The 24,845-nt window shown below is 43.0% G+C and overlaps 1 protein-coding gene across 12 annotated transcripts in view; it reads right to left on the bottom strand.

Moving 5' to 3' along the window:
* MEE44 (Nucleotidyltransferase family protein) overlaps positions 1-24,845 on the bottom strand; it is a 73,465-nt gene that overhangs the window by 31,333 nt on the left and 17,287 nt on the right. For 10 of the 12 annotated variants that reach the window (XM_087374734.1, XM_087374728.1, XM_087374733.1 and 7 more), the window contains exons 7-13: positions 17,074-17,145; positions 16,628-16,936; positions 16,414-16,533; positions 11,612-11,671; positions 11,437-11,477; positions 8,856-8,933; positions 8,677-8,761 (exon numbers count right to left, since the gene is read on the bottom strand). In XM_087374734.1, coding sequence (XP_087230860.1) covers positions 8,677-8,761; positions 8,856-8,933; positions 11,437-11,477; positions 11,612-11,671; positions 16,414-16,533; positions 16,628-16,936; positions 17,074-17,145 — 765 coding nt within the window. Of the gene's footprint in view, positions 1-8,676; positions 8,762-8,855; positions 8,934-11,436; positions 11,478-11,611; positions 11,672-16,413; positions 16,534-16,627; positions 16,947-17,073; positions 17,146-24,845 lie in introns of those variants that run through there. The other 2 variants (XM_087374738.1, XM_087374737.1) reach the window with 2 other exon arrangements.

The following is a 24,845-nucleotide window of genomic DNA, read 5'->3' on the forward strand; positions in this document are numbered from 1 at the left end:
TATGCATCACATCAGTCAAATCAGCGGCAATGGCCAAATCAATGAGGGCAAGCCATCAAAGAACTCAATGTGGGTTTTTAAAGAAAAACCAAAGCTGATACAAATCGATGAGAAATTACCAGCGAACTCATCAAGCAAGCCCGAGAACTCTTTTTGCATAATACAAAGATATATTCGTATGAGATTACATAAACCTAAAGGATGTACCACCACCTTTGATTCAACACCGAATCCCCTTGATCTCAGATGCAAAGCCAATTCTGTAAAAGAGATACAAAATAAATCCCAACTATGCAAAGCTGCCGCAGGCTGATTGACCAACTATTAAGGGTAGGGTTCATCTATGAAGTGGATAAAAGCGATTAGCTGCTTCCGATCGTCATTGTGCATGAAAAGAATGGGAAGCTGAGGGTGTGTGTAGACTATAGGAAGATGAACGAACAAAACATCAAAGACCCATTCCTGGGGCACACATGTATTCGTTTATGGACGGATAAAATGGGTACAACCTGATCACACTAACTGAAAAAGACAGGAAAAAGAATACCTTCATCTCCGATTTGGGGGCATACTCAAGCAAGATGATGCCATTCGGGTCGAAGAATGGACCAGCTATGTTTCAAAGATTCATGGTGGAAACCTTCCTAGAATAGATAGACGAATTCCTAACAATCTTCTTGGATGACTTTTCAGTCTACAGCATGAAGCTAACACACATAGAATGCCTACAAAGGTGTTTCAAAAACGCAAGGAGACCCAAATCTCCCTTCAGTGTGTATTCTGTGTCTTTTCATGAGTCTTGCTGGGACACACTATTTCAAGTGAAGGCATAATGACAAAGAAAACAAAGATTGATGCCATTCATAAAATAAAGGAGCCTAGCGATTTTAAGCAAGTTGTTCATTCGTTCATTTGTCTTCTGAGCTTCTATACACGATTCATCAAGAAATTCCTCGGAGTGGAAAAACCCATGCATCAACTAAAGAGACAAGATATGAAGTTTGAGTGGCCGAATGATCTAAAGTATTTCAGCTTTTGCAAGAGATGGAAGTAAAGGTGCAAGTACTCCGAAAGCGAGACTAGAATAAGATTTTCCATGTGCATGTCAATACAATGGGGTCCATTCTAACTCAACCTTGGATTTCCCTATCTTTTATGCGAGCCGAATGTTCTCAATGGCAGAAACGAAATACTCTACTACTGAAAGGGACGCCTTGGGAGTGGTGTACAGCGTACAAAAGTTTCAGCACTATTTACTAGGCCATCTGTTCATGTTATTTGTGGATCACCAGGCCTTGCTCTATTTGATTAAAAAGACAATCATGAAATCAAGGCTGATCAAAAGGATGCTTTTGTTGCAAGAATTCAACTTCAAGATTATTCATAAACTTGGTTCACCTCACTATGAGGCCCATTATTTGTCTCACACTGAAGGCAATACATCCAATGGATGATAAGCTGCTAGATCCAAGATTGTTTGCTTTGTCGATGTATGAAGCTAAGCACCAAGAAATCTTGCAGTATTTCTCCATAGTAACATTCCCTGAAGACGTGTCACTAGATGAAAGACGAAGGATTGCACTCAAATGCTGGAAATACAAATTGATTATGGGTCATCTATACAGAAAAAGTGGGGACATGATTTTCTGATGATGCATCTTTCCACATGAGAGCGATTGTCATTGCCGAAGCACGTTGTAGAAGGTCATTTCTCGACCTACGTCACTGTAAAAGAAAATTCGATTGCTAGGTTGTGGTGGTGGAGCACAATGTATACACGTCGCAAGACATTGCAAAGATGTAATGTGAAATTATCTAGAATGAGGCATCTCGTGGAAAGCTCTCACTTGCAAATTTTACTAGGATGATGGTATGTGGTGTACACCGCTTCCCCCAAATCGCGCAAGATAGCATCATGACCTATAGCCTCACAAATCTAGTCCACTCATCCTCTCAGAGATCTACTAGAAACACCCGCATATGAAGCCGTTGGTCAAACAAGAGAGTCAAAGAGGAGCAACTTCATGTTCACATGCTAGAAATGTGGCTGGAAACACTATCTCTCTAGTCAAGGCAAAGAGCCATGCCCTCTGGTCAATCGTGCCCGTGCAACTGGTTTTCATGGTAAAGTTGGGGCCTTTGAAAATGCACCCCAATTATACGTAAGGCTTGATTATCACAACCAGCTCCTCTGCAAGTATGAAGGCCTCCCACTAGAGCTAACCCTTGTTAGTATTCAAGATATGACCTTGGTTTTAATCCAGGTTGACCTTTATGTCGGGGCCCTCATAGAAAGCCTATATAGCTATCAGATGCATCTATAACCCATGTCCTGCATCTAAAATCAAAACCACATCATCTACGTAGAACAAGATGGGTATGACTAACTATGCTAAGATTGATTCTCCACGTGTGTGTCCCAAGATGCTAGCTCATCTATGTAAAGTCCAAAGAGGGTGGGGGAGAGTGTTGGGATATGTGTGATCAAGGGCTTGCTAGGTGCATGTGTGCATCCACTAGCAGTCATATGGTTGTGTGTGTGTGTAGTGTGTGTGTGTAGAAGAGGCACACTTAGTGCCATAGGCCATGACACAGGTGATGATGTAATGCAAAGGCTCCCACATGGGGTGGTGCCTATGATTGTAAATTCCTATGATTTAGGAGTTACCTCCATTGATGTAGAAGAGGTGCCACTAATTTAGGCCACCCTCTCTCCATTTCTATAAAAGAGGGATTTTCCTCTCAAATCAATAGAACACCCATTGCAATATCTTTTGTGTTCTCACTCCTCTTGCCACAATGCACCTGTTCTTCCCCACATTCCAACAAAGAGGAGGCAACCCTGCTTCACCCCAATAGTACCGCTTGCCTCCTTGGACATCCCTTGTGTGGTGCACACTCTGCTTGTAACCCCTCTCATATAGAGCCACGACTGCCCAAATAACATCATGTGCCATAGCCAAAGCTCGAAGTTGTGCAATAAGTGGAGCTTGAGGTACAGACTCGAATGCCTTTCGGAAGTCTACAAAGCAGTTGCATACTCTATATTTTCAGAATATGGCCTCCACTATAATGGCTATTTATGTGAAGATGGGCTCCAACGTGGAGAGATCTCGTGTGCGCAAGCCCTTGCTTGCTACAGTGTGTCTCGGGAGCTGCTCCATATACATTGGCCACCAGAGACAACCATGATAGTCTGGTAGTTGCTTGCATTCATGGGATCCCCTACCATGTGAGTGGGTATGATGGCATTCGTGGTCCAAGAGCTGCGAAGGCTTGTACAAAAATAATTTGGCTAGGATTGGAGCAAGTACCTCCCACCCGTGGGGTACGAGTTTAACTTGGAGGCACTCTTGATCCTGGGCTTTGCCATTCTAGATCTTCTTAATGGCTTCTTTAAAAGGGCTAAGGTGAAAAGGATGGATGTGGTGGGGCAAAGCATGTCCTCTGATCAAGCATGGGTTGGTTAGGAACATCATAGACTGTACCCACGTAAGCTTTCCAAATCTGTGATAGGACAATGATCTCTTTTCCAATAGCTTCATCCAAAACTTGTTGGAATTACTGCTATGAAGGACATTAAAGAGCTCTCATTCATGCAAGGTATGAAACTATTTTTTCTTATGTCACACTAAACATTGACACTTTTTTCCAATCTGATTTTGGCCAAGGTGTCCTTGATTGATCTCAAAGTGCCAATGTTGCCTAAAAACTTTGCACCCATCATCATACCAATTATTTTGAGATACGGACCTTCACGTGACTTTCTTGTGTTTTTAATATTGTATGGAAAGAAGTGTTGTGTTGTTGCGATGTGGATTGCATGAGCTTTGGCATCTATCTGATTGCTCATCTATGTGATCTAATATAGTGGCAAGATAACTACCATAGATGTGGTCCAGTGAATGATCAAAGTCATACTAAAAGACGAGCCTATGGAAATCATGTAAGGGTTGAAAAGGGATCAAATCAAAGGATATATGTCACGGGTACGCTCCCAGCGTAAGGGGGGCACCATAAAATCAAAAATCCTTTATGTGAAGACAGGGGATCCCATGCCCACTACACTCTGACCTCCTCCATGTGCACAGCATGTATATCCCTCTGAACCTGTAGTCAATCATATTCATGACCAGTACACATGTCTAGCAAATATCTCTCGGAATGTGATGGGAGGTACAGCATGTGTGTCCTCTGATCTACAACAAAAGTCCCCGATGTGGGCGCCAAGTAGTGCTAGGGCATCCTCCTAGAAAACCAACATCTCTGTCTATGCATCCCTAGTTCGGGCATTGAAGTCGCCCATGAGCAAAGACCTCACCCAACTGTCTATACCTCTAGATGTCTTCATAAGTGCTAGGAAAGGTGAGATCCTCCCTCTCCCTTAGGTTGTTTTGGTCTAATCAGATGCTTGCAAGGGAAGTAGCACGCTGCAATGTACACATCTATGTCTTGGGACTCCTACATATAGGGCGTATGCTCATCTGTACCAGTGACTATGATCTGGTGGGATTAGAAGAGGACTACCAGTGTATCACTCTTCTAGACCCCCACATCCTTTCGTACGTGTGGGTCTGTGACCTAAATACAGACTACCATGTGTGCGCATGTATGATGGGTAATCTTCTCTTTGGGCTCTGGTTGTCTCTTGAATACTATGAGACCTCCCCCCCCCAAAAAAAAAGTCTTTGCAAATTTGCCTAGTGAGGACCACACAGTCCCCTTCCCATTCCAAAGAACAAGTAGAGGGGAAATAACTAGTGGTCCACATGTTTTGTACCCCACTTGAAGGAGGGAAAAGGGAAGGGAGGGGCGGGCCACTCCCATCCTAGATAATGACCTTGCCATCCCTATATACATCCCATTTTCCCTGGCTTCCATGACCCTTTTGATGCCCTCATTGCGATGTTTTATTACCAAATGGCCCATTTTTCCTTATCCCTAGCTGCCATGACCTTTTGATGCCCTCTTTGCAATGTTTTAATTGCATTTGTGTGAGGTCTTCATTAATGAAGACCAGATTGCCTCTCAAGCTTGCTCTTTTTTGTTAACATGTGTTGTCTTGCAGAGGCATCCTTGAACCTCACAATCAAAGGCTTCTCTGTTGTCTCATCAACCCTCCAAAAAATCTCAACTGATTTTTATCCACCCGAACATAGCACGCATGAACTTCCTCGCTGTATCTTAAGTGCAGCATTTTCATCTTTCACTATTGCATGTCTTGGCATTCAATGCTATTGGGCTGCCTTTCCGTTCCTTCTAAATCTAAGTTAAAGGGCTTTTATGGCTGATGCTTTGTGTGTGTGCACGCACGCGTGTGCGTGTGACACACACACACAGAGTTTATTAAAAATCTTCGAAAGACCGAAAGGTCCATGTGACTGAAAAAACAAGATACAATGAGCTGAATGGCTGGAGCCTTTATGCGGGCATCTACATGCAAGACAAGTGCAACATAAACATAAAAACATTAGTGCAAAGTGCAAAGTGTCTACGCCCACAAGAAGCAAGAAAGTTGTGGTGTGGTGTCACTGAGGTTATTCTCTAGATGTTGGCAGAGGAGTCAAGTCCACAAGGAGCTCTGATGAAGTACGAGGCTATGGCGACATAAAGCCTATGATGGAGCACTGCCAATGACGAGTATGTGTGGTCCGCCGTGGTCTCCTACTAGTTGTGGCCTTGCACCGGACAAGTGCCACTGTCACACACCGGGTGTGCCTCTAGTTTGCAAAGCATGGAGGGGAGATCTCTGCATCAAGACGCAGATTGGTCTGTCGTATCTTTAGCTCTGGGCCTTAGCTACATCGTCTCCCTCGGGCCCAAAGAGAGAGAGAGAGAGAGAGAGAGAGAGAGAGAGAGAGAGAGAGAGAGAGAGAGAAGAAATACTGTTTAGTAAAAGTCTGGACGTGGATCTATGTATAGCTTGATGGGCTGATGAAGCCCTCCTCTGAAATCCGTAAGTAGTGGTCCCTTTAGAAGCTAAGCTTCACACAAAGCGTGCTAGATGCCAACCACGTCCTAAATGTGTATAGCGGTGAGAGATCCTCTTGGAAAACCTAGTTGACCTCGGTGGTAGGATGCTATACTAAAAGGGGGGTAATCTATCCATATGAAGCCCCATACTCTCAAGCCATTTGCATGTACATGTGTACCAACACCTCTGATTGCCCTCAACTACTAAAACCATCGATGAGATAGATCTAGCCATGGTAACCTATGTCGGCCTGAGATATAAGAGCCATAATCCTTGACTCAGCTGTGGTACGTGGTAACTTAGAATGCCATGTCAAGCTGTAGTAAAGATACCTCAAACTTGGCTAGAACTATTTGATGTGGGCTAATAGCTTACTGTGGATCATCCACGACAGCAAGAGAACTTGGATCCTCTCTACTTAGCCCAATCTGGCTCCGATAGGTCAAACCCCCAACAAGGACTCCCATACATGCCGTCGGGTAAACCAAGGAGCCAAAGAGAAGAGACTTGGTCTGGGGATCTTGAAAATGAGAGTGAAAGCACTACCGCTTGAGTCTAGCAAGCGCAGCATATCCTTGGCTCAGTCAGGCCTACCTCGTTGGTCACGTCGTGAAAATCATAGAAAAGAACCCCCATGTATGTTTAGGATGCGACGACCCCCAAAGGCACTCCGTCCAACGTGAATTGCTATCTATGCATGGCTGCTCAGGACGTGTTGAAAATCATGACCTTGGTTTTACCGAGGTTGACCTTCAAGCCATATGACTTGCAGAAGGTATGTAGTGCATCCAACTTTCGTTGGAGATCCTCCATTAAGGATGAGAGTAAGACCACATTGTCTACATATAGGAGAATCTAAATCAAGGAGCTGGCGAGAGAGTAGCCTGTTCCCTAGTATCCCAATGAAAGCCTCAAGCTCGTCTAGCTCATTATCTCCTCTATGCAAAGGGAAAGAAGTTTATCAACATCTTAGAAAAATCAAAGGGTCTATGACACTTTAATAGACCAAATACAATAAAAGCTAAGGGGTGGGTCCACTAAAGCGAGGATGTCTGAGGCAAGAATATCAAATAGAGAGATACATTGCACTGTCACTTTGTGAGAGAGTGTGAACAAATGGAAAGGACAAAAGGAGAGGGAGATTTCATGTCAATATGCCGTCCAATCAGCTCACCATCTGATTGATAGAGCCTATCAGCTGAGAATAGAAGCCATGATCTTCGTCCACAGTGGCTCTATATCTAATGAGGGTTGGCGCCATCGAGTATAGGAAAAATCAGCGATAGACTGTTGCTAGTGCTCACCCTGATCAATCTGCCTAGGACCTCTCTCCTCTATAGTTTTCAAGAGGCAGCTCGTCGTCTGACGAGCGCTACCGTCACTCCTCTCCCCAAGTCAAATAGTAAAGAGGAGATATTTGTTACGGTCATCACATGAGGGTCAACTTGAGGGCAAGCCTCCGTGTCATGCTCCCCGAGTCCCCGCTGCCCTGTGTCTCTGACTCGAGTCACCAAAGAAGAAGTCTATGATCGTCCTCTGGCTAGCATCCGACGGGCCCTCCTAGTCTCTCCTCCGCACTAATAGGAGTAGGTCTCTATGTCGCTGAGCCTTAGAAGGAAGGTCGTCACTCATCATTGATCAGGATGTGGTCCAAATGTGCTCCTAAATAGATAGTGATGCAGTCCACATATCTCATAGTACATAGAACGTCGGAATGCAATGTGCTCCATTGTCTCAACCCTATGCATGCCGCATAAAGTGCAGATCCCTCTCTCACATGGGATGCCCTCTACTCATCCTATCTCGATATGCAGTCAATGAGAGGATACTCGGAACTGCCCAATCAAGATCCTCAATGCATGTGGGAGATGGATCCGAATACAGCCAGGGGGATTGGTAAACCCTTTCTCTGGTCATGTACGAGTGGAGCTGTAGGAGGTCCTCTCTGATGACCTTGTTCACCTCATGATAGGTAAGCAAGTGTATGGGACCTCAAGGCTATATTGAAACAGTTGCAGTCTGCCCATATGGAGTCGCGTGTCTGCAAGCCATTTGTGTGTCCAAGTATACTGACTCCTTTGATCCCCCTCTGCCTCTAGTGCCATAGACGAGGTCAAGGCTAGCCATGGTAGCCTGCACCAAACGTATGAAATTCTAGATACCTATTGATTTTGATATAAGAAGCACACTGAGAGAGACACAAGAAGATGTGCTAACACATCATGACCGGATTAGAAGATGCTAGGCTATATCAAAGTTAAAAAGACAATTAATTATATGCTTCATGACGTTGCATTGATAAAGTATAATGAAAGAGTGCTATATCTTGCTAGCACACATGGCATCTTACTTGTAATAGCATTCAATGTAGTTTTTGACAATATAATAAACATCTTGAAGCTTATTTTCTTTCGTTTTCTTTCTTTTTTTAAAGACCTATTTATAGTTCTTTCCTAGTGGACATTTCTTTAGAGAAGGGCATTCTCTCTACGAAAGGAAGCGTGCCCATAACAAATGCCAACTAGAAACGTGGAATGGAGTCTGAAGGAAACAAAACAATTGAGCACACTAAATCGATAGAAACATTTCTTCCATTAGAACCTCTGCCCTTTGTGAGATAATACCTCTCCAAATTAATTTGATTCACCCTTGATCAAAATTTTCATGCAACAATGATTTAACATGAGCTAAGATCAGCATACCTTAACACATTGAAGGATCCGAAAGCAATTACGGCCTACATTGTTAGACGGATGGAGTGGATCTTCAATGTGAAGCGGATCGATACTGCAAGCATACGACTAAGTAATGTTCACTGATGGCCTTAAAATAACAAAGAACTCAACATTGTTGCAGCCTTGTCACTTGGATGTTCAAATACCTATGGCCCCTGTCTCTATTGACATACATTCCACCCCCTCGAATGCAGACACCCATCCTTCGAGGATCAAAAACACACCTGCAAGAAGCCCATTTTCACAAGATGTACTTTCATGATAAAGTAATAAAAAGGGACACAAGCAACCTTCTAAATCAACACAAATACAAGTTGCCTTAAACTCAATGAAGCACAGCATCAAAAACACACAATTTTTAAAAATAATCTTAGCATGTAGCTTCAAGCCAAATGATCGCAAGAACACTTGGCTGAATATAAATGTCACTTAAAATCAATCAAGCATAGATTCAAAAACACAAGTTCTGAATCAAAATCCCAGCATATAGCTTCAAGTTAAATGATCACAAAAACACTTGGCTGAATATAAATGTTACAAGATAGCCAATGCAAAATCGTAACAAGAAAAGAGGACCTTGCTTGGGCTCAACTAGGGGACACGATTCCATGAGGAAATTTCATAATTTCTTTGCCGAAGAATTATTAAAAAAAGCTTTTATAAATTCAATGCCCCATAGCATACCTATGCGACTTCTATTTGAAACCTACTAAAACGGATTGTAGCCAAAAAGAGATTATGTGGCCTCTATGCAAAAATGATAGGAGAAGGATATGTGGATACTACAAGGGAAATTGCTCCTATCTTGGTGGACCCCATAGCATTAGGTAACATGCCAGCAAGAGCACGTTCCAGATATTCCAAATTGGGAACATGTTTTGGGACATGATGCTTTCAGCAGTAAAATCCCACCTTCGGACGCAATTTGAGTTCTTTCTATTAACAAACCTATATCCAGTTTTTCACCTTTTGCTGAAATAGTATTACTACATTAAACTACTACATCAACAGTATTTGGGGTTGCATTTGCTTGCAGGCATGACTTCAGAGAATTCAAGAGATAGGCAGAACAAAGTCAAAGACAGCAAGGTAATGCATTCCAGGACACCAACAATAAAACAAAATCAATCATCGAAAGATCAAGTTCTTTAGTGAGCTTCTACAATCATTTTGCATTATAACGGGGCATGTTGGGATGATGCCCTTATCAGTTGTGATTATGGCTCTGTCAAGAACACTACTTTGTTTACCACGACTGAGTATCTAGGTTTCTCTCACTTGTGGTCGTAAAAGATTTAGAGCTGTACATGTGGCACGTTAAATGTCGCCTAGGCTTTAATCTTAGTTAGGTTTCAAGGTTTATTATAAATCCCTTTCCTTATATTTTCATGTATGCAATTCATTTCAGCATTGCTCTTTAACTACATAGTCCCAAGAGATCCATATCCTTCCCCAAACAAAAGCAACAGAACCATCGCAGCCTCTTTATATAGGGCATCAAAAGAGCAATGCTCATTTGTATCCAACTCCTGTACACCACAAAAGAGAATTTAATGTGTGTATTTGCAAGTATCCAAATTGAATTACAAAGACCTCGTCTGAGAAGAGTGGCATCATTTCCTGCAAAACTAAATCTTCATAGAAAGTCAGCAGGCAACGTACAGGTACATGCAGCATGAAGTTGTCCCAGGTGGTGACAGATAATTATGTTGAGAGAGAATCAGCACAGTCAAGTGGTTCTGGAGCACCAGTCAGACCAAGCTCTGACCATCCCATTCTCCCAGCAGCCTTAAGGAGCATAACAGCATTAAAGGTAGCAGCCATGCAAGCAGCAACAGGGTGGACCCAAAAGGCAGAGCATACAGGTGCACTCAATGGCAGCCACTATGAGGACCTTGAAAAGGGTATAGCAGGCCATAAGGGGAAGCCGTAGGCAAAAACGTTGTGAGGAATCTTGGAGATGTGCCAAGCAGTCATTCAATTCAAAAGCAGCAAAGTCAAGCACCCTCTTTAGGAGAGGGAGAGAAGGAAGGGGGGGGGGGGGGGCAGGGGGGGGGCGGGATTTGCAACACATGATTGTATGGTCACTCTCGTGATTTGATGCTTTATGGATTACATTTGTGAGTCTATTGCGAGTAAGTACATAGACGTGGGCATCCATAGGAAAGCAAACTGAGTCTCTGCATATTACATGAAACGGTGGACATGATATAATGTGGACACATAAAATGAATGCACAAGAAAAGCAGTAAAAGATCTAACGCTTATTTGAGAACAGGAAGGGATTATATCCAATACATTGAATTCAGCAATTGTCATTTGTGTTGAGTAATCCTGCTTAGTGAAGTTGCACGATATGGTAAAATATGCAAAGCTCATTCTACAATCTTAGTCGTTACATTGAAAATCTAAACCATATAGGATGCAAAATTCTTTACCACAATATCCCATTACATGAATAAGAACAATGCATGATATATAAGACAATCTTATACATATACCCTTGTTTGCAATTCCCAACTCTTCATTCATACAGATGCAATAGAGTCCCAAAGCCCTTTGCTGCCCATGTAGTTATGTGAAAAGAGGTGAGTATGAAATTTTACAAGATATTCTTCCAGCACTATTTCTTAGTGAAGAGATCAAATGGCAACATCAGATGCAAGTCTCTAAAATATCAGTGACAGTATAGAGGTGTCACAAGAGAGAAGCAGCATAAATAAATACCCGAAAAAATGTAGAAAGTCAATCAATAAGCTCCCAAGATTCTGTACACATCACACAAAGCATGGAAATAAATTGACCTCAGCAAACTTAATACCAACTAATCTTTAAAAAACGATTACAACGATCTGTTTGGTGCATTTGTGATGTCCAATATAATCATGAAATATAAAATTACCTGTTGAAAAGGCCATCCTAAATGTTGCTGATGCTGCAAAAACCTTGTGATCAGTAATACCTGATGATGCAACATTAAGCAAACAACTGGATAAGAAGGTAAATTTATCAGCACATTGGATCTGTTCCAATGTACCAAAGCACTCACACCTATGAAACCCCAACTGAAATTTTAAGCACCTTTATGGTTTGTAGACAAAGAATCAGGTGCTGCATTCCATAAGTTTTCCTAAGCAATTTTGAATACAAGTGTTTCATCCTAAACACGAACTTAATCAAAAATACAAGTAATCTTATATACATTTCAAAAGGGTGCCTACGGAACCTTTAAAAAACTAAGGTACAGTAGCACAGTAAGCTGTCAAGGTAATTTTCCCTTGAAAGTGTTATGATACCTGCTGACGAATTAGGACATGGTTGTTTAAAAGCCCTCACCATAGCTCAAACATCATGCGATCTGAACATATAATCTCAGTATCCATGATGCTAAGCCATTTCGTCCTGTATAATTTAAGTTTACAGAGCATTCTGGCAGCTGAAGTTTTTTCCCACTAATAAATCTGAAGTGTGTATAAAGGAAACTTGAGAGACCACTTATCCTGTACTACCACCGTGCTAGTTGCGATGCTAAAACAACTACAGCAATAACCCTTCTCTCTCTCTGGAGACCTTCCACCCGAGATGTATACATTGCAGCATGCTACTGTCCCCTCAATACATCAGAGTATGCCAGGCTCTCCAAAGGGGTACACACATGTCCACCTATCTGCCATTGCCATAGCATCGTCAATTATGCCATTGGATCTCCTGCTTTCACATCACAGATTTCCTGTCTCACAGTCCACCCACTCATACCAGCATTGCCATGGATTTCATCTTCGATCTTCCACGTACATCATCGGGACATAATGGGATATGGACCATTATTTGCAGATTCAGCAAGCACGCCCACTTTTTTCCCGTAAGGAAGAAGATTACAGCAGACCAAATGGCGAAACTTTTTATGTCTCATGTGTTCAAAGATCACGGGATGCCTCAATCGATGTTGTCCTTGGTCAGGTGGGTTAGGACTTTAATGAAGGGCTATTTGTCATGCATGCACATGCATGAGCTCCTACCACCTACCATCTCTCTCCCTTACCATCCTGGAGCATCCTAGAGCCAGCAGAAGGACTCTGGAGCAGATTTCCACGCCAACTTCACAGTTTTCCACGTTTTCTTGCTCATTTCCATGCATTCTGGCTGATCTGCACGTGCTGGCACACTTCCCAATGCACCTGCATCACCTGCGACCTGTCTAGCTCCACCTGCTCTGATCTAGCACCCAAATCGAGGTGCTTGCAGCTGTTTTCACGCATTTACTGCAACATTTGCTGCATTTACAGCAGCCGTACAGCTGTATGAACTATACGGACCAGTACAAGCTGTGGCGAGGTGACTGTACAGGCATTTAGGCGCAGATTCTGAGGTGATTGCAACAGTGGCACAGATCCCGGGGTAGATTATCCATCCGTACGGATTTTCCTTGCAATTCGGGGCAAATCTGTGGACCCTAGCCTCTACAGCTCTTTTCTTGCCTTCCTTCCACCTTCTATATGTTCATTCTCTCTTTTCCTCGAAGCTGGAAGACTCCTGCACCCTGCTAGAAGCCTAGATAGGGGATAGGTGCGAGAACTGAGCTCGCACAGCGGGTCTTTGGTTTCTGTCTTCTTTTTTATTTCCTTTTTCTCGATTAAAAGATATTTGCGGTACTTTTCCTGTGTTTGGAGTCCTTTCTGGTTCCCACAGGCTCAAGCAGGCACTCAGAAGCAAGGGTGTGCCTGGGAAAGACCAGAGGACAGTGTCGATGCATGTGAACACCTTAAGGCTACTTTAAGCACAGTTTGCATGTTGGTTTGGATGCTTTGATACTTTCAGTTGGGTCAAGTCAGAAGTGAATGCCTAAGATTGCCTTGCCAGCTGGATCCTAGAGGTGCACTATGGAATAGATGCCCAAAAGATAGTTAGAGGAATTGCAAGAGGAACAGTTCGGGGGTGAGCCCCCTGGTGTAAAGCATTTTCCATTCAGAAAAATTAAATAAATACCAAAAGGGACGCCAAGGCATTTGGGGCCAGTGGGCGCCTTGTGTACTATTTTCATTGAGCAGGGCATTCTAGCCTCCACACTGTTGTTATTCAGTTTATTTCTAAGTAAATTTAAGTAAAGGAAGTGTTTGGTGTGACGCATGGTGGCTATATTTGAGGCATTTGACAGTTTAGCAGAGGTTCACTGCCCTTTAGTTTCCTGAAGGCCGGTTTCACCAGGGGCTAACCACTCTCATATCTCCTTCCACCTATCCTTTCCCCAGCCCATCCCACATAAACCATCTCCTGCCCCTTCCATATATTACAATTCCCTAGATCACATATATGAAAGCTACCTTGCGACTCTCTTAGAGGACCTAAACAGCCAGACCACTCTCGATGCTGACGCCCAACTCCTTACCCCATCCACAGCAGCCTAACACTCATTTCCCTTCACAACTAGGTCCACAGGGAAGCCAAAGGAAAGATATGTTCCTAAAAATAGCTTGTATGATGGAGTGCAAAGTGCTTAAACGATGCTGGCAGTCTGAGACCAAAGAAGGGCACCCACACAAGGAATAACAGGGAAGAAGTATTGACGCTTAGTGTAATGTAAGAAACAACAGTTTCTCGCCAAGCTCGAGCAAGAATTCTTGAATATCCTCTATAGTAGCAATTCCAAAGAGCTTTGGATGAAACTCTTCAAGAAAAAATCACCATGTCCCATCCAAGACCTCATCCTTTGGAAGAACTATGCAGCTACATTATGCAGCTACATTATATGATGTCTCCAAACAGCCCCAGCCAGCAGACATCTCAGACATTCCTCGTCCGACAGCTGTACTGTCTTCACTACCTCAGGCTAAAGAATGCCATTAAGAAGCTTCAAATGGTAAAGACAAAGATCATGATGGCCTTCAAGCAGAACTCCTAAACCATGGCTAGGAAACATTCACACCGACATACAGACATTGGTAGCTCATCAAAATGCTCGGTGATGTGTATCTAAAGAGCTAACCCATACACTTGGCCATTTGATAGATTGGCACTCCCCTCTAACCATGGGATCCTCTGCTTTGTGAAAAGGTATGATGGTGTTTGTGGTCCAGCAAGGGGGAAGCCTTTGCAGAAAGCTACGTTAAACACCTTACCTACAAACATTGGTAGCTCATCAAAATGCTCGGTGATGTGTATCTCAAGAGCTAACCCATACACTTGGCCATTTGATGGCAATCCCCTCTAACCATGGGATCCCCTGCTTTGTGAATGGGTATGATGGTGTTTGTGGTCCAGCGAGTGGGAGGCCTTCGCCAAAAGCTATGTTAAACACCTTGCCTAAGATCGAAGCATGTATTTTCCACTCATGCTTGGAGACCCTCCTGATCCTTGGCTTTGCCATTCTGTAGCTTCTTAATGGCCTCATTCAGGTGGGCAGTGGTGAAAAGCATGGACGTAGTGGGACAGGGAATATCCTCTAGATCAGGTAAGGGCTGATTGGGAACATCATAGAGCATGTCCATGTAAGCTTTCCAAAAGACTGGGATCCTTGATAGGAAATGGTAATCTTTTGTACAGCTTCATCTGAAATTCTCTGGAGTTACTGCTATAAAGGACACTTAAGACATCTTGTTCATGGCAGACAAGAAACTGCTATTTCTTCCATCATACCAGACATTGATACTCTTTCCCAATCTATCCTTGGTCAGGGTGTCCTTGATTTGTCTCAAAGTGCAAGCGATGCATAAGCGCTTTGCACTCGTCATCCTACCAACTATTCTGGGAGACAGACCCTAAAGGTGGCTTTCCAGTGTTATTGGGGAAGAAGTGTTGTGTTGCAATGTGGATGGAGGCACTAAGGAGCTACTAAGGAGACGAGCTTTAGCATCTATGTTTGGTTGTTCATCTATGTGCCCTAGGGAGAGTGGCAAGATAGCGACCATCTAGTAAATGATCAAGCTCATATTGGTAGTAAGTAGGCAGCCATGTAGCGAAAGAACAAAAAGGCCAGAAAAATAACTTCTCGAAGACTGAGGAATCCAAGAGAAATAAAGAAAGAGAAAGAGAAAGAGAAAAGAAAAAAAAAAGATATACTATCGTCTTCAAAAGCTCACGGGCCTATGAGACAAAAAATACATCTAAAGTCTATCCGAGTACAAGCCATCATGGGCTGGTGCAAGGGTGCACTAAGACCCTTGCAATATGCTAAGTACTGACAACAAACTGGCCCCTCCCCACAGTTGCATCAAGATTTCAAGCTTTCAAGGCCGATCCTTGTCAGGATCAAGGAGCAAGTTTTGTCCTCTAGCACTTTGCCAGTACTGATCCATGTTTTCCCTGCAATCTACTGACACATGAAAATGAATTGGAGTAACAAATAAACCGGTAAATTCTGAGGATTGTAATTGGATTGACGGTGCACACTGAGCTTCAGACAGAGAAGTCCTGCACATTAAAGCTTAGACTGCACATTAAAGCTTTTTCTAAGAGCTGCACGCAATACCTATGGACTAAGCAGTCCCCACGCACAAGATCACAAATTTCCCTACCTGGTCTCTTAAGAGTATATTCTTGAGCCAAAAAATAAAAGAGAAGCAAATAACAATAATAAAACATCCAATGGAATGCTATGAAATCATGGAAGACAACCGCGTGTGAAATAGTCCTTCCAACTGTTTCAAATCTCACAAATAGTTTACAAAAACATTTTCAAGGTAAAATAAGCACACAAAAGAGACATACCAAACAATATGAACTCAGTCCACCAGTATAAGGATGGTCCAAACTCCGGTCTGTCAGGAATTGCTTTAACACTAATGCTAGAGGAGTTATGGCAGGAAACTGTGCAGTCAACTCTCGAACCTGGGAGTACATACCCAGTTAATCCACAGTCCACCTTTATTCACCCAAAAGAAGAGGAGAAGCTTGACAAAAATGTATAATTATTTGATCTTACCAGTTCAGCCGTTCGAAGGCCTGTGTGTGAGGGAGCTTCGAAGCTAATATCCAATCGAATAAATTCCCGATCTGCTTTGCCCCCCCATGGCCCCTTTCTATCCTCACTCAAGCTTGCCTGTGCTGAAGAAATAAATAGACTGTCCATCCCAAAATTTGCTACACTTTTCCCATTTGCATCAATAAAAACGTGCCTTTGCATCATATTAGTGTACTTTGATTGTAGCTTCAGATGATTTCCAAAGTCCCCGCTATCTGTAAAGTTGCAAAGCTGAGACGGGACGTGTGCTACAAGCATGATGATTGGGATCTGCAAGAAGCTTCCAAATCGCGGTTGGTATTGAAGATGCAGAACACAACATGCAATCTAATGAGCCCTTTAATTGCTGTATGCTGGATTTAATTCCCAGATTCTAACATGAGAATATCTAAAAATATCAAACTTACAGCTGTATTCTCAATGGTCTTTAATGTGTCACCCTTGACCCAATCCTGATCAGCAAGATAGCGAGCAGCATGCTGCAAAGGAACCATACACTTAGCAAGGCTCAGCAAAACAATTCAAAGACCAATCTACAACCAATTCAAAAGGCCAATTTCTCCTACCAAAACCTCCATCACATCAGTTTTGAGCACAAGGTGTTTCTCGCAGTCATCCAAATTATAACGTGAAACCAAAGATGTCAGCCACGACTATTGCCACCTAAATTTCCAAAAATTTGAAGCTATAAATACTAGCCCAGGCAAGTTGGAGAAGCCTCTAGATTCACCATTGAGCTAATATTTGGCCCTATTTTTTTCCTTGTTCCTCATCCCTCCTCTTCTCCAATGGAAGAGCTTGGCTACTCATTTTGGTACGCATACTTGTGCTCCTCAAGAGTTCAGTCCCAATCAGTATTCAGCCTCCACTCATGCACAAGCATGCTTTCGCAAAATATATTCATGAAAAAGACATATACATGGACATGGACCCCCTTCGAGGGCTAGGAAAGGAGGGTTCTTACAACTAAAGCATAAAATTTGACTGACCCAACCAAAATCACAATGGGAGATGCTAGGCCCTTTATGCCTCCTTTGTGTTGCCTCTTTCTATTTTTCTTGAATTAGGGTATTTTAGATATGTTGATCACTTTTTCCTTTGATATCACTCTGTAAAATCTGCAAGCACATCCAATTGAGCAATCTCTCACTCATTGCAGGTTTACTTATTCTTCAAATCAGCACAATATCAATTCCATACACAAACAGTATACATGCACTTCAAACAGAATTTTCCATGGCCATATACATCACATCATAAATATTACTTTCACAAATGCTGACATATTAAATTATTCTCCTTAGTTTGACTTGTACGTATTGACAAATGTATTTTGAATTCATAGATTAATGGCATGGAAGCCAGAACCTGTTGCAAGCATTCTCTCAGCTCATGCACATCTAGCTAACCCCAGGACAGCCACAAGGGGTCCAGACTACCAGGAGCAAACCATGGGACAGCAGTATGAAGTGCAGCCGTGGGCTGCCACAGCAGTACAGAATATAGGCTACCATGGCTGGCCTTGACCTCATCTATGGCACTAGAGGCAAAGAGGGATCAAAGGAGTTGGTACACTTGGACACACAGATGGTTTACAAGCCTGGCACTCCATATGGACAGACTACCACTGCTTCAATAAGGCCGCATCCACTCCACTCACCTATCATGAGGTGGACCAGGTCATTGGAGAGGACCTCCTATAGTTCCACACGTACAGGGCTTACCTAGTACCCCATGAGTCTTTAGTAAAACTCAGTTCTACAGAGATCACTGCTTGCAGATCTCGAAGGAGCATTGTATCAATCCCTCTAGCTATACTCAAATCCATCTCCCACATGCATTGAGGATTTCAATTAGACAGTTTCGAGCATCCTCTCACCGGTTACAGATTGAAACAGGATGAGCGAAGGGCACCCCACGTGAGAGATGGATCTGCACTCTATGCGACATGCAGGAGATTGAGACAAACAAATTCACATTAGGATCACCTATGTACTAAGAGATCCGTGGACATCATCATTGTCTAGTCAAGATTGGTTTTGGATCACTCCATGATTTCTTGGCCCATCCTTATTGGTGATAGGTGGTGAATTTTTTCTCGAGGCCTAACGACACAAAGACCGACTCCTTCAAGGGCACAGGTGAGACCAAGAGAGCTCATCGGAGTCCAGCCAGAGGATAATTCACAAAATTCTTCTCTGATGACTCGTGCTAGAGCCAGCAAGGGACATGATGCAATCCGGACCCAGAGAGCATGACACGATAGGCTTGCCCTCGCATTGACTCATGAGAACTGCAAACATCATCTCCATACTATGTGACTTGGGGAGAGGTCAGCTGATTGGATGGACAGCCCACACGGGGACCTTCCTCCTATTTTTATCTTGTGTGTACTCCCCAACAATAGCATGGTGAATCTCTCTAGTTATAATCTCGTCTCACACATGAGCCTTGGGTGTGGATGTTGGCTTTAGTGGCCCGTTCCCATAGCTTTTATTGTTTCGATCTTATAGTCCCTTCGGTCTTCCGAAGATGTCAGAGGAGGACATGGAAAATGGCTTGAAAATAGCTCTCCAATGGAAAAGCTCCAGACACAGAAGGGCTAGCAGCAGAGATTCAAACATGGGGAGATGAGAAAACAAAGAAGATATTCACAAGGCTTATGAATATGGCTCTAGAAGAAGGATTTCCGTCAGACTGGCAGATAAGTACAATTGTACCGATCTTTAAAGGGGGAGATAGCAAGATGGCAAAGAATTATCGGACAATCATGGTAAGCAACCTAACAGCAAAGCTATATGGCACTAACCTTGAGTAGGAGATCAGCAAATGGGTGGAGGAACAAGAAGTGAGGGCACCATCCCAGGCAGAGTTTCGTCCCAAACACTCAACGGTTGATCATCCGGTTGCAATAAGGGCTACAACAGAAGAACTCAAAGGGAGGAAAGAGGCTGTCTACTGCTGTCTCATAGATTTCAAGAAAGCCTTCGACATAGTGCCACGTATGAAGTTATGGGAAAGATTGGAAAGCTCAACGTTCCTCAAAAACTCAGAGAAGCCGACTCTATGACAAGGTACTAGCTGAGTTATCACAGCCGCTAGTAGATGGGTCAAGCTCCAAGGGGAAAGCTGTAACAAGAAGTGACATAGGGGTTAAACAAGGCTGCCCCCTCTCACAGACACTCTTCGGTCTTTTTATCGATGAGTTGGAAGAGTCGATGAGGATACACAGCAAGGAACGGGTTCAGATTGCAGGAGACGCTTTATTAATGCTTATCTACGTAGATGATGATGTATTCTTCACAAAGAATAAGGAGAACCTGCAAGCACATTTGGATGCGCTAAGAGATTTTTGCAAACACTCGGGGATTAAGGTTAATATAGATAAGACAAACATGATGGTCGTCGGGACATGCAGCAAACAAGTGGATGTCACATTAGGAGGGGAGCACCTAGAAACAGTCAACTCATATAAATACTTAGGACTGGATTTCACAACTACAAATGGAATGCATGTGTGGAAAGAAGGATTCTGGGGGTTTTAAAAGCCCTATGTAGCTTTGGACTCCAAACGTTTGGGGGGGGGTTTTGACGATTTGGGGGTTTTTAAGGTGCTCTGTGAGTTTCAGTTTCGAAACATGTAGTATGTTTCGGGGCTGCCTGAAACGCGTTTTGGGCCAACTATGCTTGCCTTCCACCAAGGCTGAGTACCCGCCCGCATGCTCCGCTATATGTAAGGCAGTCTGGCTTCGTAGATTGCCTGGAGAGATTGGGTTCCCACAACCATCATCCATAGTGACAACCCAAGCTTTATAGCACTTGCTCGTAATCCAGTGTTCTATGCGAGGACGAAGCATATTGAGATACAGTAGCACTATGTCCAGGAGAAGGTGCTCGATAAGTGATCATGCTCATCTTCTCTAAGACGGAGGACAACAAAAACTAAGAGTACCCCTCTCTATATGGTCTGGGGGTCAATTGCCCATCTCCGTCCCAAACAACCAACCACTTTGATCCTTTGCCACTTAACGGAATCAGGGACCCCATCATCCTATCCCCCAAAGGCTCCAACCAAAGAAAACCTCTAAGGTCCATACTAAAGAAGACCGAGGAAGTCAAATCAATGTCATAATCCACCAAAAAAACTTGAGTTGGACCCCCATCTTGGAGAAGTAATCATACCATGGGAAGGGAGGGAGGGAGGGAGGGAGGGAGGGAGGGGTGGGTGGCCTTCAGGACCCTCGCGCTCGCCGCTCCTCCCACTTCTAGATTTAAAGTCAATCGGCTTCGACAGTCAGTGTCCAAGTACAACCAAGTATAGTGTCAGCAATACAACAAGCATATAAAAGCAGAGAGGATATAAGCAAAATTACAAGACAGCTGAACAAACAAAGCAGCACAACAGCAGCAAATGCCCCAAGACAGTAAAGGCCAGAGGAAACCGATCTGAACTTGCAAATTGTGCCATTTCGTGCCCAAAACAATCTTTAGTGATGAACAAGGACCTCCTCTTCCATCGCTCTTTTCCTTTATCCTTTTGGCCCTTCCCTTTACCTGAGCTTTGGCAGAAAGCCACACTTACAAATGAGGAGACAATAGCATAGCTTCTCAACCAAGCAAAAGGAAACAACAAATTTAGAGTGGCAATGGCCACAGAAAGATCTATCAGCCCCCTCTCTGCCAATAACATTGTGTCATTCTCCTGAAGCCGTTGCCACCAATGTACACCAGCCACTCACAGTGCCATCTGACGCATCTGTCCCCTGCCATATGTACATACATATATATCCGACCTACCATATGTCGCTTAGCTTTCATCCATTGTACAACATATCTGTCACTATCCTCAAGCCATTGCCAGCACTGTACACCAGCTGCTCCAAGCCATACAGCAACTGACTCTGCCATCTATACACATTTGTCACCTGCCATATGTACATCCATATCTATCCATCCTACCATACATTAATTAGCTTTCATCCATCATACAACAGCAACCGAAGGACTTCTTTTCATGCTCGTTAATAGCTGTCTGTCATCCCATTCATGACCTGCCATAAATTGCGTGTCCATATTTTTTAGCTGCAAGTCCTATGCCCTTACAAACCCTGCCATCCTTTTGACCATATGTCTTCCATGCTTGCAAATTTACCCCTTTATATTTTATAGTTTCATAAGGCTTCAATTAACTAGTCCCAGCCTGTGGGTCCTAGGTGCCTTTGGGGTCCTAGGTGCCAAAGACAATACCATTCACACATGGTCCATATGTGCCCTGTTTCATCCAAAATTTGGAAGTCCATAACTTGCTCAAATCAAATCCAAACTGGTACCAATCAACGCCAGCTTTCACACACTGAAAGCCCATGTTTTGCACGTATTTCTCAGCAGTTTTGACACATCTTTGGCCATCATTTCAAGTCCCAAATCGAGCGCTGATTTTCAGGCTCCTCATGAAGCAAAAATCATCATACCATCCATATACATCAAAATTGGATGCAATCTTCACGAAAATATTCAGCAATCAAAGGCAACATTATCAAGAAATTGATGTAATCATTAATTCAAGAATTCAGCATCAAGGCAATTAACAAACGTGGGACGTTAATCAGCAGGTACCATCAGCTCAACTCAAATTCAGTTCAATAATTTTTGTAGCAAAGAGCATCACTTTCAGCAACTTATGATGTAGTCAAATTGACATTTCAAGCATTTTGAAAATCTAGTGGCAACATCGAATCAAGGCAGTTCAAAATAGTGTCACATTAAATCAAAAGCGAGTTAAGACTTGCAAATTTTACATTCATACAGATTTTCTATAGGGCAAAGCAAAAGGCAAGCCTACAATTGGCACCAGACAGTTTCAAGATTTTCTCAATCTTTTTTTTTCAGAACTATCTTATCTTTCAAAAAAGAGCCATCTTTTGCGTGCATCAACACAATTATGCAGCATGAAGAGAAGAAGCACCCAACAAGCAATATACGCAGCAATCAATAATCATTCCAGTGAATCATGGAGTACAACCCAAGGCCCTATACTACAAATCAAATACATCAGCTACCCTGAACCAGGGAGGAGAATGTCACATATGGTGAGTAATTTACAAGGGATGACCCATGATCACAGATACATTACCCAAGGACTAGATTGTTTCTCTTCTGGCCATGAATGGACACTGAAGATATATCTTGAAGTACTCATTGAGCTGAGAACATAGATGTTATGATCTACGTAACATCCACAGATGGTATGATGTACATTAGCATCTTACTTATTTGGACTTAAAAGCTAATTATAGAACTGAAAATATAACCGACTCGCTCATAAAAGACAGCAATTCCAGCTCATAAAAGACAGCAATTACACTTTCATAAGCTCTCCCTCACTCCCTCTCTCTGTAGATGCACTAGGGCCCAGGACAAAAGCGTCGGACTGGACCCCCCCGAAGGTTTTTATTCATGAGAGAGAATTTTTGAGTACACAGTTCAGCGTAGAGCTGCCATACATAAAATCCTAAAATGTGAATCCTTACAAGAGCTTCAAGCTCATTTCAAATTGGCAACATGCCACTTGTCTAAAATCTAGACTAAGTCCTATTACATGCCACTAAGGGCCACTCTGGAGTCTTCAAAGCACTTGGTCACACGAACCACCTCCTAGATGCTTGTCAGGCTCCCGTAGTGCTTAGGAAAAATAACTCTTCCTAGTACCTGCAACAATTAATTAAAGCGCACCACCATGGTACCCATTAATTGTTAGCGCTTTGCATGCAAATAACACACTGTGGACTAATTCTAGTCACGGTGGGCGTCCCCACTGAACACATGTGCACACCTAATAAATATAAAAATATATATTTATTTATTCTCTGGTTGACCGGAGTCAACACTCTTGATTATAATTAAGGAGCTTTGACCAAAGGTCGAGGCGCCTTAATTATAGCCAAGTCTCTCCAACCGAAGTTGGCACATCTTGGTTAACCGGGGTTAACCCTCTTGGCGCATGCCAAGTCTTGTTGACCGAAGTCAACACTCTCTGACCGTAGTCAGCTCTGTAGTTCTCTGGTTAACCGCAGTTAACCCTCTTGGTAATAAACCAAGTCTCCTTGACCGAAGTCAGGTTTACTTGACTAAAGTCAAGTATCTTTGGCCATAGTCAATCCCTTGACCATTGAAAGAACTTTTTGACCATAATTAACACATATAAAACACTGTAATTATGATCAAATAAATGGTCAACTGTACTTTGACTTAGGATATTTACATTGTGGTGACATCCCCTCGGCTTCTATTCAGTTGACCTCAACTGAAAAGCTTCGTTGTAAACATCCAAAAGCTGTGGATGGCCGGATAACATGTCTTCGTCCATCCACTTGGCATCTAGTGCCGTATAATTTTTGAATTTTACAAGATACCTGTAAAACTCCTTACCCCATGGGCCTTTGCGCACAGTATGGTACACAATCTGCTCTGGCTGAAGGATCTCCTCCAGCTCATCCACTTCTGGTGGATCCTCTGATACTGGTTCTGTAGGCTCTGGTCCCTGGAATTTCTTTAGAAGACTCGCATGGAATACATGGTGAATCCTCCAATGCTCTGGCAATGCTAATCTGTATGCAACCTCATTTATTTTTTCTGTAACCCTGAAAGGGCCATAGTATCTGGGAGATAACTTTGCATACACTTTCTGTTTGCCTTTAAACTTGCGGAACCTAGCTTTTTCAAACTTCAAAAGTACCCAGTCCCCTTCCTTGAGATTTAACTGTCTCCTATGCTTATCTGCAGCTCTTTTATGTTTCTCTTGAGACCTTTCGATTGCTGTCCAGACTTGGCTGTAAGCTGTCTGAAGGTCTCTCACAAACTGATCAGCTGCAAATATTTCATCTTTGGTCCTCAATATAGGTGGCAAAATGACCTTCCCATATATGACCTCAAAAGGGGCTTTCCCTGTAGAGCTATGTACTGTATTATTGTAAGCAAACTCTACCAACAGTACGTACTTTTCCCAGTCTGAACTTTGGTCACCTACGTAGCATTTCAGCATATCCAAAACTGTAGAATTTGCTACTTCACTTTGACCATCTGTCTGGGGATGGAAAGAAGAAGAAAAATTCAAATTCGTCCCCATGTTATCAAATAAAGCTCTCCAGAATAGACTGGTCATTCTGGGATCTCGATCACT

This window comes from Dipteris shenzhenensis, chromosome 5 (assembly GCF_047967505.1).
Source record: "Dipteris shenzhenensis isolate YYH24624 ecotype China chromosome 5, Dip_SZ_1.0, whole genome shotgun sequence".
Taxonomy (NCBI): domain Eukaryota; kingdom Viridiplantae; phylum Streptophyta; class Polypodiopsida; order Gleicheniales; family Dipteridaceae; genus Dipteris; species Dipteris shenzhenensis.